Here is a 22416-nt window from a genome sequence, read left to right on the forward strand (position 1 = left end):
TGGAAATAAAACACAACACGTGAAAAAATGTAAAATTTGGCAGATCAGTGAAATCTCGTTAATATCCAGCTCCTGTCTCTCCTGAAAGATGAGATGAGATGAGATGAGATGAGATGAGATGAGATGAGATGAGATGAGATGAGATGACATGACATGAAATGAGATGAGATGAGATCAGATCAGATCAGATGACATGAAATGAGATGAGATGAGATTACAATCTCATCAATGATCAATAATTTCGTACATTTGAAATACACTCCCGTATCGTTAATGCTTAGGTTTGCAGTGTTTCGGCGATTGTTTCGGCCGAGTAACGTTTTTATAACGTTTGTAATTTGTTTTGTCTATCCCAATGTTCAAGTGTATACTTTCGTTTGCCCGGCTGTGTATATTGAAAACATTTTTGCTTTTTCACGATATTTTATGACTTGAATATCGCCAAAAGATAAACAAAGTCCTCCTCACAGAATATTGTCGCAACGTCTTGCTTATATGCACATGGGGGTGGTGGAGAAGGCCTGTGGTTAAAGCATTCGCTCGTCAGGAGCGGGTTTCGAACCCCACATGGGCACAATACATGAAACCAATTTCTAGTGCCTCCCGATTTGAAAACCTGAAATATTGCTAAAAGCGGCATAAAATCATACTCACTCACTCTATATGCACATTGTGCTATCACAAATGAAAACAAAGAATTTCACGGATATCTTCCATTTATGACAGAATAGATTCTGAATCCACATTTCAAACGTCAATTAAGTGAGAAATTCAGGCAAGCTGATGTTGACTGAGCGACACTTAATTACCTGCCGATAATTCAAACTACACACAAACATATTTACCCCGAGGACTAAGTAAGTCAGTAAGCGTTGTTTGCCCATGTTAAGCTGCTACCCCCACTTACTTGCTAACAACGTTAACTCGATAAATCTTCTCACATTGTCTCAAGGAGCAAGCTTAGAGTACAACCCCAATGTCGTTTAAGGAGCTCGACAAAGGCGCAACCTTTTAGACCAAGAGCCCTTACCCAGCATTTAGCGGAAATCTACTAATCCTGTTTCTTGTAATCTGGTTACGTCTGTAAATGCATATCCATCAAACAGCGATGTTGTACCAGACACTCGCTCCCGCTGAAGGTTGTCAGGATGAGATGAAGAACAATGTTTATCCAGACGCCATGGGCTGTTGTTGACCTTTATCATGTTTATGAGTTAGATAAATGTTCACACTTAGTAGGTGTAATCTAAGTAAAACATAGCTTCGTGGTACTGCTTGAAGAACATCATTTAACAGCGGTGTCGCGATTTCCGTTCACATATCAACTTATTTCATATCTCATATATCATTTTCTATCATACATGCACCCTTATATGTGTAAATATACACATTCTAATGACAAAATGAAATTTTATCAAAAATGAAATCAAAATCACACAATACAGCGATGCCGTGCAGGATTTCAAATCGAAATCACACAATACAGCGAAATCGTGCTGGATTTCAAATCGAAATTACACAATACAGCGATATCGTGGTGGATTTCAAATCGAAATCCAACAATACAGCGATATCATGCTGGGTTTAACAATCGAAATCCCACAATACAGCGATATCGTGCTGGATTTCAAATCGAAATCACACAATACAGCAATATCATGCTGGGTTTAACAATCGAAATCACACAATACAGCGATATCGTGCTGGATTTCAAATCGAAATCCAACAATACAGCAATATCATGCTGGGTTTAACAATCGAAATCCAACAATACAGCGATATCATGCTGGGTTTAACAATCGAAATCCAACAATACAGCGATATCATGCTGGGTTTAACAATCGAAATCCCACAATACAGTGATATCATGCTGGGTTTAACAATCGAAATCACACAATACAGCGATATCGTGCTGGATTTCAAATCGAAATCCCACAATACAGCAATATCGTGCTGGGTTTCAAATCGCAATCACACAACACTGCGACGTATTGCTGGGTTTAAATCTACATTTGAAACCTTCAAACTGAAATCCTTGGTTTATCATCTTACGGCTCAAATGTGCTCTATATATCCGAACTTCTCAATAAACAATAGTGTCAGTGATATTGCTGCAGACAAAAGACACTGAGACATGTTCATGATTTTGTCGACTTTAGATAGATCTGCTCATTCTACTGTATCGGTACCAAGGTTGACAAAATATTGGGGATATTTGGATGACAGTGTCAGTGTCGTAGAAACAAACCAATCTCAAACCTAGAGCGCAGGAGGCATCTTTGTTTGTTTGTTTGATGTTTAACGCCATATTGATCAATATTTCAGCTATATGATCAAAATCTGGAACAGACAATCCAGTGATTGATATTTTGCGCAAGAATCCGGGATATGATGACACGCCATCAATCTAGTTGCTGAGCCTGACACCCGATGCATTATGTCGCTTCTCACGACCAGCACAGGATGCCGGGACCTTCTATAACCAGAACCCCCACGAGACAAACAGCAATTAACGAGGATTAAAAGTCATCTACATCATAGCCGACGTTTGTCTACACCAACGTCGCTCTATCAAACCACGTTGTGTCCAAACGTGACTATTTCACCATCTGTCACTGCATCCCACCATCTTTAAGAATACCGTTTCTGCCTTCATCCTGAAAAGTCTCCATAATAAACTAACTCAATTTGTATTTCACAAATCTAAAATCTCCCAGCCGGCCTTCTATTCCTTGGGGTATTTAGTAGCCATTATTTGTCATTACCGCGTCCGTGTTGAGAGCTGCGGGATCAAGATATGACCACAAGGCGCCAGCGACGGTCTAGTCTCTAATGGACCGGTCACTTCTACCTTAATAGGATGGCCATATGTGTGTTGTCATTACTGGCTAGCCAGCCTTACATATCAAATCGAGACCTATCTTCAATGGAATAGCTCTTAAAGCACCTCCCTGCACTGCATAAGATCATCTCGTTCCCTATGACTTTCAACTTAATGTGTTCCAAAACATGTTTCAAAACATTTACTATTCCTGCAAAACCAAGATTATCATATTTGTGCTACCTTGCCACCTTGTGTGTGTGTGTGTGTGTGTGTGTGTGTGTGTGTGTGTGTGTGTTGGAGGGGGGGGGGGCATTTTTTGCTGGGCGTTCTGAAAATAGTGCGTTTATATAGACACCTTCTTTCATAGAAGCATATATAAACACCTTCTTTCATAGAAGTATATATAGACACTTTCTTTCATAGAAGCATATACAGACACCTTCTTTCATAGAAGCATATACAGACACCTTCTTTCATAGAAGCATATGTAGACACCTTCTTTCATAGATGTATATGTAGAAACCTTCTTTCATAGAAGCCTATATAGACACCTTCTTTCATAGAAGCATATATAGACACCTTCTTTCATAGAAGCATATATAGACACTGTCTTTCATAGAAGCATATATAGACACCTTCTTTCATAGAAGCATATATAGACACCTTCTTTCATAGAAGCATCTATAGACACCTCCTTTCATAGAAGCATAGATAGAATAAATATCCTTACTTTGACCTTGTCAGGCATTTGGTATACTTTGTTGGTATTCAATTTCAATTTCAATTTCTTTATTCAACGTACTGAGGAGGCCACAGGCCTATAGTACAATCATGATTACAGGAGCAATTGGTACAATCATATAATTTCCAAACTTGATTTTCTTTGTATAAAAGCATGATATATGTACATAGAAAGATTTCTTATGGTTTCCATGTTGCTAGTGGTCAGTAATAGTTTAAACTTACATGTACAATATTTACATGAAAATATTTTGGTAAATATACTTTTCTTAGTTCATCATAATGCGGGCATACTAATAAAAAAGTGATACTTGTCCTCAATTAATCCTAGGTCACATAGTGGACGGAGTCTATTTTCTCTCGGAATATTTTGATATCTACCTTTTTCAATTAAAAGATCGTGTGATGAACATCAGAATCTTGCAAGTGCTTCACTAAATTTTCTAAGACTAACACTGAAAAGGTATTTCTCTGCAATGACATATGACTTGAAACTGCTATATAACAGGGACTTTGGTGAACGCGTTAAGAGTTGCATTCCATGACTGAAAATATAAATCTTTTAATCTGTGTGTTATAGTATTTATGAACAACTTCGTTCACCTGAAGTTCTAAAGGACGTTTACGATGTTCGTCTTAATTCTCTTGACATTATTTTTTTTAAAGTTCTGTCATCAACACAGACCTAGTTTTGTTAGAAGGCAGCTTGACTCTGACTGGAGTTCATGTGTAGCTTTGTCCGTAATCATCCATCCCTAAGTATTAGTTGTTTGACCCTCCTCTCACAGACGTGTTTGTTTGTTTGTTTGATTGTTTGTTGTTTAACGCCACACTCAGCAATATTCCAGCTATATGACGGTGGTCTGTATTTAATCAAGTCAAATTAATCCGCTCTTCATCTTACACAAATCTCCATCCAGGAATCCTTCAGCTGAAAGGCCATGTTCAACTTTCACACTCATCCCAAACTGCTTAAATACTTCCCAATTGTCTCAGTCGTGTGCCACACGCATACGGCGCATAACGACGTGTGATAAACAAGGGAGTATTAACCAGTGAGGTGTCCCATAGGAGATATTGTGTTATAACATCGATGATAAATGCTAACGTCCGGTGAACTGTTGGCTACATTTTTCCAACAGAGAGTTTCAAAGTAATAGGCGTTGTATTCTCTGATCTGCCCCTAACGCTGCACGAGGGGCCCACAAGCTGGATATCGACGTGAACAAACAGAAGTTGCAATAGCGCGAAGTAGTCACACAGCTTTATGAATCAGAAGGGATTAAACGCGAATATTATTGACTCTCATTCTGGATTCAAACGTGACATCTTCAGGTCCAAATGGGGAAGTCATTCCAAAGTGGGCCTCCACAAATCCGAGGTCAATATTACCGATTTATCATGACACAAATACAGCATGAACTGAAGATTTAATGGCTGACTTTTATACCAGGGCCTGGTGCTTAACGGTTTTATAATTGTGATGTATTTTCATATCACGTTTCGTAATAAGCCAGAGAATATTCTCACAAGGTGAAAGGGTTACCAAGCGAAGAATTTATGCTACATCTTCAGATATGTGACTGTCGGATGGGAAGGGAATTTGTCTGTTATTTCAATAATAAAATGCAAGGTCGTCACGACATTTTAGAAAACAATATGAAAGTGACAGTTGCTCGAGATTTCTTAAAAAATAAAATATGATAGAAAATGTCAATTGTGTTATGAATATTCAAAGACAATACACCAGTCATTATAGTGGGAATATGGATTAGAATAAGCTGACTGTGCACTTTTTACCCGATAACCACACAAAACAATAAGTTGCATTGAACACACAATCAGGTTCATTGTTTGATTCCAATAACGTCAGTAAAGCTACCTAGCCATCAGAAGTCAGGCGTATTTAACATATCAAGTATCCAGTCAGAAAAGGATTTGTTATGGACACAGTGTCCTCTCACAACGTGATTGTAGCGGTAAACGATAGTTATTGCCATACAGCGTCAACGATATAGGACATTCTTAGCGACCGCTTTGTGGAACAAGGTCTAGCTTATCCGGCTCATCGGAACAGAACCGTGGCAATAGATATACTATTAACTTGTATGAGTGAGTGAGTTTACGCCGCTGTTTATAGTAATTCAGTTAAATCACGGCCTCAGGTTTAGGTGGGAGAAAAGCCTGAAGTCATGGATCTCAAAGACATTTTGAACGTAGATGAAACCCACTAATACCTTAACGTGACGTTGAACTCGCACTTACACGCTGTGATGTGAATGTCTTCTCCAGTGGCGGTCCATGTACATACCTAAAGATCTCTCTGAATGACCTCATTTGTATAAATTGAAAAAAAAAATATCCATCATTAGAGTAAAAGATATGAAGAACTTGTCCAAATTCGTCAATTCCACCTTTAGAAATGTTGAAGCTGTTAGAAAACGTGGATGAGATCCTTTTATTTTCATTTTTCATATTTCATTGTAACCTTTGATCCCTATATATATTTGCACAATTCTCCTGTCATCTTGATATTGATATTTTTCATTATTGTACGAAATAATATAATAATTTTTCTCATGTACCACCGTCCGTGGGTCTTTCTGAGAAATAAGCTGAACTGAACTGAACTGATCTGATCTGATCTGATCTGATCTGATCTGATCTGATCTGATCTGATCTGATCTGATCTGATCTGAACTGAACTGATCTGAACTGAAAAGAACTGATTACACTGAAATAGTGCTCAAAGTAGCGTTAAACCCACCTCACTCACTCACTCGCTCCTTCACGTCTTGCATTGCAAGATCATTGAACATGTGCCTCACAACAAGACCTATACCTTTAAGTGAAGTTGATGTGAACATTAGGTAGAAGGAGTAATTTGAAATATTATGTGTGTGGATATTTTAAGGCTTTCTTGGAGGCAGCTGACGTCCACAAGTAATTGATGAAGTGAATTTACCTTTGTCATTTTACTTATATACTTATAGAGGAACATAGACATTTCCTGGCGAAATGTAATCTGGTATCATTATTAAATATATAATTGTCTGATGTGTATAGATTTTTAAGTATGTAAGGAATATCCTACAGATTGAATTGAAAATTGTAATAAAATGCTTCGCCTGAAGTATATAAGCAAGAATTCGTAAGAGATTTTTAGTTCAACGTTAGCATAATGTATGAATTTGCAATGGTATAAAAATGATATAAACATACATTGCATCGACTTTGGCCATCAATATAGACTACTCCAAGTTAGTTAAAGAACATCCTATTTTTGAATAGTACCTATGTTATTTTGTCAGAGCCATATGATAGAATCCTGATCTATATACACCGTATGTTCAAGAAAAAGATTCTTTTCAGCATCAGAAGTCAGAGGGGGCAGCCTGGCCCAGTCGTCTAAGGCGCCGGAATTCGCTGTACAGAGTTGCGTCCCTTGGGCACACCAGGAACCTATGATTGTGGACTTGTATCGCGGTTAGCCCCAATTACGTTTCTAGGTTTGTCAGCACCATACCCGTGCTCGTGGGTTTCACCAAAGTGGTAAACGTCTGAGACCTGCATCACTTCGGGCTTTCCTCCACCATTAAGCTGACACACCGTGATATAACTCGAATAGTGTTAAAGGGCGTTACACCCAACTCATTCACTCTTACGCTGCGCATTGCTACTTCCCTCTTGTTGTCAATCAGTGTAATAAATACAGTACATTCTAATTACATGTACAGCCGGCTACCCAGGGCGGACGACCTCAGCGACGGAACACCAAAGGTCTGGTTTAATCAAGGCCGGATTCATTAATTCTGATGGCGTCGTGTCGAGACAAAGACGGAGTTCCAGACACAGACACACAAAGACACATCACAGCTGCTACTTGGCCTTTCGCTGGAGCCAGCGCGGAGTGGGGATGCTGGCGGTGGGGTCAAATGTACACCCGAGGGAGATGACACTTCATTGGGATCATGTATTCATACCTAAAGAACAGATCAGGATTTGTCACTGTGTGATGGACTTACAGGAAGTGTTGGGAGCTGGGACTCCCTGAAGCTTAAGTCTCGGGATGGATTCTCCCTCATTCATATTTAATATTTAATATTAAATCTTACGAATATGTGACAGTTGAATGTTACTCTACGGACGTGACTGCGCGTTTAAAAGCAGGTTTGTTTGTTGTATGGTTCTTTCTCATACACATTTGTAGGAACAATGCCGACCAATTTCAGGTCAAAGTGAGTTATTTCCCTCCCCATAATTGCGTTTGTTTGTTTGTTGTATATTTCTGCTATATGACAGCGATCTGTAAATAATAGAGTCTGGACCAAACAATCCATGAGCATCGATCCACGCAATTGGGATACGATGACATGCATCAACCAAGTCAGCCTGACCACCAATCCCGTTAGTCGCCTCTAACAATAAACATAAGTTGCCGAAGACCTATTCTAATCCGGAAGTTCACATTTCTTGAAACAGCTAATAAACCTTGTATTAAACTGCTTGGCAAAATAAAGTATACACCACTGCTTGATGGTGGCTAAACATGAAACAAACAAGAAACAGTTACTCGAAGCTGATGTATTTGATACTGGTGTCATAGGCGATATTACATGCAGCATATCAATGGATATGACACAACAGGTCAGCCTAGTAACGTTTTAATAAGGTTTGTGCTCTTTGGTATCATAGGCGATATTACATGTATCATATCAATGAATATCACACAACAGGTCAGCTAGTGACGTTTTAATACGGTTTGTAATCTTTGGTATCATAGGCGATATTACATGCATCATATCAATGAATATCTCACTACAGGTCAACCTAGTAACGTTTTAATACGGTTTGTAATCTTTGGTATCATAGGCGATATTACATGCATCATATCAATGAATATCTCACTATAGGTCAGCCTAGTAACGTTTTAATACGGTTTGTAATCTTTGGTATCATAGGCGATATTACATGCATCATATCAATGAATATCTCACTATAGCTCAGCCTAGTAACGTTTTAATAAGGTTTGTAATCTTTGGTATCATAGGCGATATTACATGCATCATATCAATGAATATCTCACTATAGGTCAGCCTAGTAACGTTTTAATACGGTTTGTAATCTTTGGTATCATAGGCGATATTACATGCATCATATCAATGAATATCTCACTATAGCTCAGCCTAGTAACGTTTTAATAAGGTTTGTAATTTTTGGTATCATAGGCGATATTACATGCATCATATCAATGAATATCTCACTATAGGTCAGCCTAGTAACGTTTTAATACGGTTTGTAATCTTTGGTATCATAGGCGATATTACATGCATCATATCAATGAATATCTCACTATAGGTCAGCCTAGTAACGTTTTAATAAGGTTTGTAATCTATGAGGCAAATCCAATCTTCAATGTATGTTTTCATCTGCCGGGCAGTTGAATTAGAAATACTATTGTCATTACAACTGAGGCTATTTCATAACGAAACGTCAGTGAACTACATAGAAGCATCGAGTCGTTTAACACAGAGGGGTCAGAGATTGGGAAGGAAAACCCAGAATGACTCAAGTCGTACTCTGTTGTCATGGCTACGTGATGCTGATGAACCAAACGTCTTAATTTGAAGTAGTCTGGGATTCGAACCCGTAACAAGCGGATTGAGACATGGGTAGGCACCAAAACAGAATTGCAAACATCTACATGAATATGTCATATTCAGACAGATTAATACGGTTTGCAGACATAGAAGTTGACGTCTTCGTGACCAGAGAGCTTATTCAGTTGATGGCAAAGGCTGGAACCATTTCTCACGAAGAACACAGATACGTGGGTCTCTTCGTAAAGAGAACATTATTCATCCTAACTGCACTGCACAATTGAATTATGATTTATTTAGGGTTGGGATAAAAGAAAAAGCGGACTGTCAATGTGATCAATCATTTTCTATCATGAATTCCTTTTCATGAATAGATACAGGTTATGCTCACAACTGTGTCTAATTGTGTTGATATCATACTTAACATCTATCTACAATGCATTTCGTCTCTCTGAATAGTATTTTTGTTTAATGAATAGTTGGTTCAGAAAGGAATAGTTTGTTTTGCGGAACGTCAACATTTCTGTGTTAATAGTGAAAATGAATATAGTGTTGGCTAGTGCTAGTTTGTTGGATAAACCTGGAAGAAAATAGATTGTACTAATAATGATTTCCCTTTACAGATGAAATGGATGCTGACTTAATTAGCATCATCATTAACCGGTTAACAATAACGTGGTAGTTAACATGGTGCAAAAACACTGTTTTTAACGACTTTGATCAAACTTGCAACACTGCACATTTTCCAGAGCCTAATATGGTACTTATTCGTCCTGCCCACATGTAGAACTACAATATCTCCAAAGAGGACGATAGACATGTCCAAATGGCAAATTGCATTGAGCAAACATATACTTACACAATTGTCGTGTTTATCTAGTGAGACAACAGGACAACATTGACTAAAGAGAACAGGAGATGCAATCTTACTTCTTGTGTGTTCTGCTGCCTCAATGAGAAGGTCTTCAAAGTCGCCTACGTTTTTTGTCTGGTCAAAGGATTTATGCCACGGCTGTATACCGAGCGTCTTCACCAGTGCCAGATAGATAGCCTCCAAGGTAAAGAAACAGTCGGATTTTACTCGGTTTGGGTCGTTCTTAAAGTCGTGGTACAACAACCCAATTTTCCTCCATTGGTTTGCAAAACACAAGGCCAAAAACGACTCCCCTGCTTTGGCGTACGATCCTTGAATTCTGGTGAGGAGTTTATACTCAGCTTTGTCATGGAAGGCTGAAACAAGAGCACCGGCGGATATTAAGGGTATCCCCCACTTGTAGCTGAACCTGGCTATAGGAGCCACGCTGTAATCGCACGCAGGCCCAATAAACACGTGGGCTAGTTTCTCTGTGTACATATCAATGGCGGCCAGTGGCCCTTCCGTCTCCGAACATAGGGAATCTCGATACGCCGTCGTGATGTTGTAGCCTTGGAGCAGCGCCGTGTCGTTAAGGACGGCCTCTATTGCATACTCCAACGCTGGGCGTGTTTTGTTAAGGACCCACGGGTAGCGTCCACGAAAGGGAAGGATAACTCCTATCTTGATGTCCTCGGAGGGAACCTGTCTTATCGCAACTAACGAAAAAAGGATGCCAATGGCAAACACAGTCCTTGGGGTATGAGAGTTCATGGTGGTAGTGGATGGAAGTACACGTCACGATTAAACGTCACTGGTTTGGTTTAGGTTTTATAAGTCTGAATCTGCTGTGTGCATCAGTAACAAACTAAACTCGTCATGATGGATGAGGACTGCCGTAGACGGAGTTGGTGCCGATAATGTCGTCTCTGTCCTCTCATGGAATTCATGAGCGGACAATTGATAACGCTCTCTTTGAACTTTCACACCGAGGTTTTGGCAGAGTGACACCACATTTTAATCGAACCAAATACATCGCAGAAGAAGCAATCTGGCTGTCAGTATTCAAATAACATGTTCAAACACACCCTGTGAAAACACCAAATAACGTTCTCCGAGGAATGAATTCGTTTCTTTGAATTGAATCATCAGCTTAGCAATTATAACACAATATTTAAGGTCAGCCGTCAATGGTAATCACTCGCACTGCGACCAGGAGGTATTTTCCCGACGGGTTGAAAACCACAGCCATGTGAGGAGAAAACAATATCATTCCATGGATTCAACGTCAATGGGACGAAGGCTTGCGTCTACACTGACGTCGTAAATAACCTAGCTCCTCGAATCGTTACATAAACACGGAACCCACTTCAGACGCTTTTCGTCGCCTCTAGGGTCATGTAATATGTTTATGTCGGCGACATATACAGCCATGAATGGACCACAAAAACAAAAGTCTTTTGACTCCAAACCTCTTATTAACTTTGCATCTGTCGTATAATTACACGTTGCTAAGTCGATTCTCTTTAGTTCTTTGCATCCTATATCAGTACGCTCGTTCGATATTTCTATTTTTTAATTTCCTTCAGGCAAAGGCGCTATAATATTCCAAATGGAATTTCTATACAAATCTCACCATGCCTCTTCGAATTTGATCACAGCAGTTCTTAGCGCCGGGGCTTGTTCATATTGGATCACGGCAGAAATCGAATTTCAAATGATACATTCAGTATTGCAAATCTTATTTAGAAATGAGACGCGAATTTGTTAATGATCACTCATGCAGAAAATGCGGACTCAATCGCTGGTAAATCCTCTTAAATTAGATCCTGGCGGAACAATGGTCAGCATTTTGATGAGCACAAGACACAATCCAAAGGCTTTTGGACTTTCTTTTCTCAATTCCACGAGTGTGTTGACAAAATGCACCAATACACATTTAAATCGTCACACCACAGCCGTTTAACTTTTCAAAAACAACCAATTGATTTTCATGGCTTGAAAATAATGTTCACCGCAGTCAAATGCCTGGAATTTGACGAACGGTATCCTAACGACGATGCGAGTCCACCGACATCTCCCGACTTAGAAGCGAGCAAGTCCAGGTATATTCTCCATGGATCAAGTTCAGTAATATTGACCCGTGACATTTAATCTTCATATGGTCATTTTCAAAACATATAAATAATTCTAGGAATCCCTTTGTTTGAAGAACGGAGAGGTTAACGTGGTTCTCGTGTTCACGGCATCAAAGAACAAGTTTGAATGTTCCTGCAATGAGATCCGTCTGCTGTCTCCTGTATGTCGCCTCGTATCAAGGAGACATGTCTTACCTCGTGGATCTGTCATTCCTTAATAGCCCGTCTCCTTTGTACATGTATTTTTAGAAACATATATCTGCTACATCCACGTCAATTATTTCATATGTTCATTTTCTTACGACATTAACACAATCGTCATGACAGGCCATGAAAGATCACTGAAACAATTGTTCGATGTTACTTCTTGCATTAACGAACAATGACACTCACTGTGTAGGACGTCCCGATATAGAACACACATCGCATGGTGCCGTCCCTCTCTTTAAGACAAGCATTGATCGCTAGCTGTTGAATGGTTATCAAAGCAACATCCCGGCCGTCCACTCACCACCATCTCACATCACCTCAACGTTGAAGAAAATGACCAGTAATGTGCATGGTTAAGTGACACAATATGCACAGCATCTCCGCGTGTCAATCACCAGAGATATCTTCATACGTGTCGAGGTTGTATCAAAAGGACCATTAACACACGAGCCTTTATCCTATAAAAAAGTTGCCATCCCCGGTAAGGAAGTTTCACTCAAGTGCCATACAGGAGGGTGTTGAAATCTGGGGTGTTGTAAACCCGTCGATTTGTCAATCACAGTTCGTGATAAAAATACGTCCTGCTTTTAGTAAAGCCTGACAAGATATGCTTCTTTACTGCATCGTCAGTAGCTGCAGCAAGACACCAATAAAGTCGATGGAGTTGACAGTGCTAGATGCTCTACTCTAATGTAGACTGTCCGAGGCTTTTAGAGGGAGATTAAAGTGATGCCAGCATTGTCCTCTTGTCGAGGAAGGCGTGGCATAAATGATTCCTAATTATCTCAAGTGGTCGCTGGGTAAACTGTAATGGCAGGCTGGAAAATACTTGCATGTACCATTGGTCTTGTTATTGAATAGATTTTGAATTACTGCCGCACATGGTCAATGATTTATATATTTGTTCCATGAAGTTTCAGTTGTTACTGCATTAGTATAGTACCATTAAGAATAACAACCTTGAATGAGCACACGACAATGTGACTGATTAAGTGAGTGAGTGAGTTTGTTTAACACCCTTTGGACAGTATTCAAGTGATATCACTGTGAGTCAGATTGACGTGTAAGTAAAAAACGAAAGTACTTGATAAAAGAATTAAATATTCATAATCAAGTTTTTTCCCATGTCATCATATTATGTTGTTTACTGTCGAAATAATATTCAGGCTATATTACAACTCTTGCCGACTTAGAGATTTTGTTGAGATGTTGGCTTTGCTATATGATAATGCGATGTTGTTGTGCTGAATGTACATAATAACTTAACTGTAGTTATGGAAGATAACCCAGTAATTAAACACTTACAGAACAATACTTATCTTTAATGCCAATTATATAATGTATTCTATTTCTCATGTCACTTTCAATACATTGCTATTTGTATATGTATCCTGTTTTGGAGAGGCATTCAGATAAGCAAAATGTGCTTGTTTGCCAATCCCTCCCGTTTGCCCATTGCTATTTCCATTCTTTTACCTATCAGTGCTAGTTACCCCCGGCCTCCCGTTTGCCCATTGCTATTTCCATTCTTTTACCCATCAGTGCTAGTTACCCCCGGCCTCCCGTTTGCCCATTGCTATTTCCATTCTTTTACCCATCAGTGCTAGTTACCCCCGGCCTCCCGTTTGCCCATTGCTATTTCCATTCTTTTACCCATCAGTGCTAGTTACCCCCGGCCTCCCGTTTGCCCATTGCTATTTCATTATTTTACCTATCAGTGCTAGTTACCCACGGCCTCCCGTTTGCCCATTGCTATTTCATTATTTTACCTATCAGTGCTAGTTACCCACGGCCTCCCGTTTGCCTATTGTCCATTGTCAATTACCAATCAGTTATAATATAAGTTCTGGTTTCTAGTTGTCCATCACTACAACGCTAATTACTGTAAAGTGTTGGCATCCATCTTCTATTGCTAATCACCTATCAGCGCTAATTACTGTAAAGTGTTGGCGTCCATCGTCTATTGCTAATCACCTATCAGCGCTAATTACTGTAAAGTGTTGGCGTCCATCGTCTATTGCTAATCACCTATCAGCGCTAATTACTGTAAAGTGTTGGCGTCCATCGTCTATTGCTAATCACCTATCAGCGCTAATTACTGTAAAGTGTTGGCGTCCATCGTCTATTGCTAATCACCTATCAGCGCTAATTACTGTAAAGTGTTGGTGTCCATCGTCTATGGCTAATCACCTATCAGCGCTAATTACTGTAAAGTGTTGGTTCCATCGTCTATTGCTAATCACCTATCAGCGCTAATTACTGTAAAGTGTTGGCATCCATCGTCTATTGCTAATCACCTATCAGCGCTAATTACTGTAAAGTGTTGGCGTCCATCGTCTATTGCTAATCACCTATCAGCGCTAATTACTGTAAAGTGTTGGCGTCCATCGTCTATTGCTAATCACCTATCAGCGCTAATTACTGTAAAGTGTTGGTGTCCATCGTCTATTGCTAATCACCTATCAGCGCTAATTACTGTAAAGTGTTGGCGTCCATCGTCTATTGCTAATCACCTATCAGCGCTAATTACTGTAAAGTGTTGGTGTCCATCGTCTATTACTGATCACCTATCAGCGCTAATTACTGTAAAGTGTTGGCGTCCATCGTCTATTGCTAATCACCTATCAGCGCTAATTACTGTAAAGTGTTGGCGTCCATCGTCTATTGCTAATCACCTATCAGCGCTAATTACTGTAAAGTGTTGGCGTCCATCGTCTATTGCTAATCACCTATCAGCGCTCATTACTGTAAAGTGTTGGCGTCCATAGTCTATTGCTAATCACCTATCAGCGCTAATTACTGTAAAGTGTTGGTGTCCATCGTCTATTGCTAATCACCTATCAGCGCTCATTACTGTAAAGTGTTGGCGTCCATCGTCTATTGCTAATCACCTGTACTAATGTCGGGAATCGAACCCGGTTGTTCTTAGAGATACATACATAATTATTATGCTCTCTGCCTCATAGCATTCATTCATCCGATGAAAGAGAAAGCATATACTCCGAAACGTTGTGTTCCTCATAATATAGAAATTGACAGCCATAAATTCTGTTCCTTTCCGTATTCATAAAAAAATCTCTGGCAATTGAAAAATACACGGGAACATATGGTACAAGTCAAAATAGGGAATTGCATCTGACATCATTTTTGTCACTGAGACGTCACATTTGAAAATGCCCTCCACATATCTACCATAAAACGTTTTGAATCTTGAAGGTTTTACTGAGGCCTTGAATGTTGTAACCCTGATCAAACAACTTCTGAGCAAGAGTCGTATGGCGCTCTTTGAAATCATGGTAGAAAGAGCATGTTTGATTGTTTAAAACTTTGTGACATGTGGACACCAAGGACTCTACTACAGGCATTGTAAAGAAACGTAACAGCCTTAAGTAATTAATATACACTTAATGACAGAAAATAGTTTACTGATGACTGACAAGCTGGTTAAGTGCCGCACTAAAGGATCGAAAATTGACATGTTAAAAATATATTTAATAAAAAATGTTGTACTTATCTAAAACAGATCACATCACAGTCAAATAGTGGACTTCTAGAGAAAAAACGTGAACCCACATTAGACCGACTTCACTCGAATCTTTACAACACTGTAGCTTAACAAGGAAAGAAAGAGGTCACAAGTCTATTAAGTAAATGAGACAGACGATGGTAGATGAAAGAAATGTAGTACTTGGCGTCAGAGTCATGACAAGACCAACCTTCAGAAGAATATGTAATTAGGGGGACGCGCAGAGAGTAGATCTCTCATTACACCTTACTGTGTTGGTGGAAATAATGACAAATAATTATCCGTGTATTGTGCTTAAGATTGGACAATTGAAATACAATCTAGTAGAGTAATGTAGCAAAACTCTATTAGGCCCACTCTAGCTTATGCGATGTTTTTTGAGGATCTGTGTAATTAGGTTTCAGAAGGATACACGAACCATCTTTAAAGATGGTGCCTGGAAGCTTTGTTTTCAAGGACCTGGCGATATTTAATCAGCTCTATTTTCATGTGTTTTTCTCTACCGTACTGCTGCGAATGAAATCAGTCAGCCGGCTCTCGAATATCGTAAGTCATTTTCTTGTGCTTCTTTGTCCTTTTGAGTGGAATGTGTATTTGTCAAAGAGACCTAGGAAAGACAGCACGGGGCTATAAACCATTTACACTTTCCGTCCTGACGACAACCTTACCGACGCCCACAACTCCACACATAACATTACCCACAAATCCACCCACTCATGTATGTTCACATGACTATTGGTCCGTCCATCATTGACGTCCATCAAACATTTAACTACACAAAGAAAGTGTTATCCCTAATATAACATTTGTCACGTTTGACCACTTTCTAAATGACATTGTGTGTTCATCACTGTTATCGTCATTCGTTAAGACTTGTCGTGTCCCGCTACGATATCAAAGTGTTCGTGGGCGTTGACTTTAGTATATATCCGACATTCAAAAAAATTGAGTGGTTGAGCATTTACTTGAGATGAAACAGTGCCTCTATGAGCTGCTTCATTAACCGATATAGGATGCTTCAATTTGTCCTCAATATTCAATAGAAACTCATTTCCTTGAAAGAAGAAAAAAATAATACAATCAAACTGAACCGCTAGAAGTGAGGTGAGATGAAAATGGGTTTATCGTTGCCTTACGTAATATTGGCACTCATATGTACGTGTGTGTGCGTGTGTGTGTGCGTGTGTGTGTAATCTTGTACTTGTCCAGACTAATGCCAGTTTTTATAGTGCTAGCTCACTGAGATACCATGCCACAGTTTAACATGATTACCCCACTCAGACACAGTATACTTGTACTTGTATACCGAGTCGACCAGTACTTGTTTCCCTTATGCTCAGCTCCAGGCAGGGTAACAACAAGTACCATCTTTTGGTATGACTCTGCCAGGGATAGAACAACCGGCCTTCTGCTCTCCGGGTCGTGTATCATTTTTTTTTCTCACGAAAACATACTTTCTGTGTCTTTTCTTCATGACATTATAACTGCACTGATCACGAATGACGTCGCTTCATATCAACTTACTCCCTCGTAGAGTGTAAGAAACAGACACTTTACTGGTACAAATTCTTTCCCTTTTTTTCAATGAAACCAACCAGATTTAATAAAGCTTATCGCTGACGATACATCACCATTAACGAATGCAGAATTCTCAAATCCTCGGCAAGACGCATTGATCGGCTTAAACTACATGCACAGAATGAAATAATTATTAATGTCTGTCACAGAAACATAAATCCGAATTCAACTTGCTCTCCAAGTACCAGATGGAACCGAACACTGTTACATGTAACCTCATTGTGATTCTTAGGGGAAATAGTTTCCCCTACAAATAAATTGCAGCATGCTACTTTTCTCCTAAAATACGTGTCATGTGATAAAGGATGAAAGAAAGAGAATATAACGAAATATGATTTGCAGTGATTAATTGTTTTATTTTGAAGCGATCGCGGATGATAAGGTAAACCGGGACTTGTAAAATAAACTGTAATTTTAAATTGGTCCATTGAGACTTGTGTTTAATTTCAATGATCTGAAACTAACAATGCAAAGCATGACTGTTTCGAACTGACGTTGTCTTAATGTGTTTGATACGATTTGAGCTAATAACAACACAACACTGTTCTGAAGATATGTTTTTCTCGCACATTGAAACGAGTAAATTATGCTGAACTATCAAACAGTTAAACAACGGCACACTAAAATAAAATCCATATTCTTCTTGTGACCTTGGGGATGGGGAGGTGGGGGTTTGGGAGTTGGGTGTGTGTGTGTGTGTGGGGTGGGGTGGGGTGGGGCAGCATACTCTTGAAGATGATAAGAAAATAAAATGGAGGGAGGACGTAACCACTAGTTCATAGGGGAAACATTATACAAACTGTTACTTTACACTTTGAAAAATACTAATACTTTCCAAACAATATTTATCCATCAATATTAAACAGAACATAACAAGGTAAAACAGAGACTGCAAATTATGCAGACATATTTCTAAAAAACGGCTCAAAACAATAGCCCTGTATGATTCCCAATGAGTATAATTGATGAAGCTACATGTATATATAAGGATATCAGCTCTACATGTATATATACGGATATCAGCTCCACATGTATATATAAGGATATCAGCTGTACATGTATATATAAGGATATCAGCTCTACATGTATATATAAGGATATCAGCTGTACATGTATATATAAGGATATCAGCTCTACATGTATATATAAAGATATCAGCTGTACATGTATATATAAGGATATCAGCTGTACATGTATATATTAGGATATCAGCTGTACATGTATATATAAGGATACCAGCTCTACATGTATATATAAGGATATCAGCTGAACATGTATATATAAGGATATCAGCTGTACATGTATATATACGGATATCAGCTCCACATGTATATATAAGGATATCAGCTGTACATGTATATATAAGGATATCAGCTCTACATATATATATAAGGATATCAGCTCTACATGTATATATAAGGATATCAGCTGTACATGTATATATAAGGATATCAGCTCTACATGAATATATAAGGATATCAGCTGTACATGTATATATAAGGATATCAGCTCTACATGTATATATAAGGATATCAGCTGTGGAAACTTTACTGTGCAATCACCCTCATTGTGTCAAGGATTCACTACAAACTTATTCATAAAAGTTAATATATACAGGGGCGTTGGGGTAGCCTAGTGGCTAAAGCCTTCGCTCGTCAGCCGAAGACCGGGGTTCGATTCCCGTCATGGGTACAATGTGTGAAGCCCATTTCTGGTGTCCCCCGCCGTGATATTGCTGGAATAAGTGTAACTCATTCACTCATACATGTACATGGGGAAAACATTAGGATATTTGTTTTGTTTGTTTGTTTAATGCCACACTCAGCAATATTCCAGCCATATGAAGGCGGTCTGTAAATAATCGAGTCTAGACCAGACAACCCAGTGATTGACATCATGAGCATCGATCTACACAGTTGGGGTACGATGACATACATCTTGTTGCTGAAGACCTACTCTAACTTGGATCTTTACGGCGACCATTCGGATATAACGAGATCAGAGGCCAAATGATATTATGATGTTTTTTCCTTGTTTAAGTGCATGTGATGCTATGAAGGTAATAGTTGTTTTGTGTATAACGTTGGTGCAAACACAGGTGAATGGGGACACGGGTTGATTTAAAACACTCGTGTAAATCACACGAGAAGAAAGTACATTTCTGTTTACATTTCAAGTGCTTTTGATTTAAACATCTGACAGTTGTGTGTACATTAAACATCAAAGAACTCATTCCACAATAGACATGCATAAAGAAGAATTGTTATCTACAATAATACTCTTTGTCGTGTTTAGATCAAACTTTTAAATATCTATAAACACTCTCAATCCAATTCTTTGCCAATGTTGATTATTATTTTTTAACTACAAACACTAATCATAAAATGACGTCATACATCTTGTCATCTTGAACCTAGTAATTCCAGTTGGATATTTATTTGTTTTTTGTTTTTGTTTCACGCTGCCATCAGTATTTATCGATCTATATGACGGCGATCTGTAAATAATCGAGTCTGGGACAATCCAGTGACTGCCTACATCATCATCGATCTACTCAATTGGGATCGATGATATGCATCAACCAAGTCAGCGAGCCTGACTACCCGATCCCGTTAGTCTCTCACAAGCATAGTCGCCTTTTACGGCAAGCATGGGTTCCAGAAGACCTATTCTAGACCGGATCTTCACGGGTGACAGCCTCCGTGATCTAGTGGATACAGCATCTGCCTGTAAGGCAAGGTCGGTGCTTCGATGTCCGACCATTCATATCAAACTACGGTAAAGGACTGTACAAGAGAGTTGTTGTTTCCGTGCCTTTGGATCGGCATTAAGAAAGTGAGTGTCTAAGTGGGGTATCCATGTTAAACTGCGGCCAGGTATCTCGGCAAGATAGCACTATAAAATTAACATGCACCCACGCACGCACGCACACATGCACGCACTTCGCTGTATCAGTGCAATAATGTTGAAGGCGACGTAATCCCGCTGATCACCGTGTCACGTGACGCGCCGCGTCCCCAATACGATCATAATGGGGTGTGAAGGGAGAAGACGGGGAGCCAATTTGTGGTGATAATGAAAGCCGGAGTGACAATGAGGGGATGTAACACTCGTTATCAACATCGATTCCTGGCTGGGATCACTGGACAGCAGAATACAGCCCGTGTCGTTTGATTGATGGAAACAACCGGGCAGAAAGCGTTTGACGCGAGTAGGTTAACCCCGATGAGCTACAACAAGTAATGCCTTGTATATATCTTATACACTTAGTGAATGCCTGGGTAAGATGGGGTTAACGACGCGTTGAAAACGGGCTCAGACCAGATGCGTGAACTAGTCCGAACTCATTTCACAGTGCCAGCCCACTGAGATACCATGCCGCATCTTAACATGAACGCCCAACTCAGACACAGTATACTGACTCCGAACAGTTCTTGTTTTATCCCCTTAATGCCGAGCGTTAGGCAGGGTAACAACAAGTACCATAATTTAACGTTTTGTAATATGACCCGGTCGGTGATCGAACCCCGGACCTTCCACTCTCCAGGCAGACGCTCTACCACTAGACCACAGAGGTCTTCAGACACGGAAGTAATTATATAACCAAGTCACGCAGAAGCCGTGCTTAATATCATATTCACAGCATATTCAGTGTTAAATAATGTTTTCTGTTATAATACTACTTTGCACCTCACATGCAAGTCATCCACAGAGCTTTTGTTGACGCTAATTACACCAGAAACCTTGCAAGTCTTGACATCCATTACCACATGGAACTGTATGCCACGATTTAACTCTTTATCAGAGCGTCAAAATCAGAGCACACAGTCAAGTAGCCCTTACTTAACAGTAAAGCGCTACTGTCGCTGTATCTATTGACACAGCCGAGATTCTATCGTTGCCATGTGATTTGACCAATATGTACTTGTCCACTTATAATAATGTATTAGGGTGTACTGAAACAAACAAAAAATACAATAAAACACACGAGTAGTTTAACGCCGCACTCAGCAATACTCCAGCTACGGTCTGTAAATAATCGACCAGACAGTCTAGTGATTGATATCATGAGCACTGGTCCAAGCTATCGGGGTACGATGATATGCTATCAACCACGTTACAGAGCCTGACCTAACAATCAATGGTCGCCTCTTACGACAAGCATATGTTGCTGGGGACAAGATCTAACTCGGAACGGGGTTTGTTTGTTCCCCTAATGGACACCCCTCAGCGCGTTATGATAACAAAAAACCCAAAACAAACCCGCAACTGCACATGAGCTATGAGATTTTCATCGTCCAAAATCAATTGGGGAACCAGCATTACACGAAGGATCTAGAGCTTCTACCTTTCAGAATTTAATATGGTAAACATAGAAGGGTGATACAAGGCCGCTTTCGTCGAGATATTTGAATAAAATCTTCAAGGCAGCGTTCAATCCAACGCAATTCCTGTGGTTTCTCTATCGCACCAAGGAACCGGGCTGTAAGGCGGACACGCCAATGTGTCGTATGTTTATCATGAATCTCGTGCTTGATTACAAGCGAACATCACACTTTGAAGTGCGATAATGTTCAATTTGATGCCTTTAAACAGATAGAAGCAATTCCGGAGACTTGTAGGCAATAGACATTCATGTACCAGGAAATTAAGGTGTAAATTCCGCCCTATAACGGGAAGATTGCTCCACACCTCTCCCATTAAGACGTTAATGAAGGTCAAGGCTGCATCGAGAGCTCTCAGTGGGACGGCTTCCTTGACTCGCCCTGTGGGAGATGTTTAAATGGCAATGCTGCTTATAAACAAACGTTTAAATGATACGTAAATAACTTCAACTGATAGTGAAAACGATCCCCAAATGTCATTTTCGAAAAAAAAAAATTCTTTTATCAGTCATTGTAGTTATTGTTCAACGCAACTCAGCAATATTACAGCAATAGTACAGC

At 39.6% G+C, this 22416-nt stretch overlaps 2 protein-coding genes across 2 annotated transcripts in view; both read right to left on the minus strand.

Moving 5' to 3' along the window:
- The window catches only part of LOC139477955 (atrial natriuretic peptide receptor 1-like), a 309333-nt gene that overhangs the window by 53827 nt on the left and 233090 nt on the right, over positions 1-22416 (minus strand). The window lies entirely within an intron of this gene.
- LOC139477958 (atrial natriuretic peptide receptor 3-like) lies at positions 59-10792 on the minus strand. The gene is made up of 2 exons (XM_071260403.1): positions 10096-10792; positions 59-81 (listed from the first exon to the last, which is right to left on the minus strand). The coding sequence occupies exons 1-2, from the start codon at positions 10790-10792 to the stop codon at positions 59-61; spliced, it is 720 nt and encodes a 239-aa protein (XP_071116504.1).

The sequence above is a fragment of the Haliotis cracherodii genome, unplaced genomic scaffold (assembly GCF_022045235.1).
Source record: "Haliotis cracherodii isolate W230 unplaced genomic scaffold, xgHalCrac1.p SCAF_38, whole genome shotgun sequence".
Classification (NCBI taxonomy): Eukaryota; Metazoa; Mollusca; class Gastropoda; order Lepetellida; family Haliotidae; genus Haliotis; species Haliotis cracherodii.

Excerpts from the sequence above, each read along its gene's own strand:
- LOC139477958 (XM_071260403.1), bottom strand. The coding sequence starts at position 10,792 with ATGAACTCTCATACCCCAAGGACTGTGTTTGCCATTGGCATCCTTTTT. Across the intron at positions 82-10,095 it reads GGCAGCAGAACACACAAGAA|GAGAGACAGGAGCTGGATAT; the intron begins GTAAGATTGCAT and ends CTCATCTTTCAG.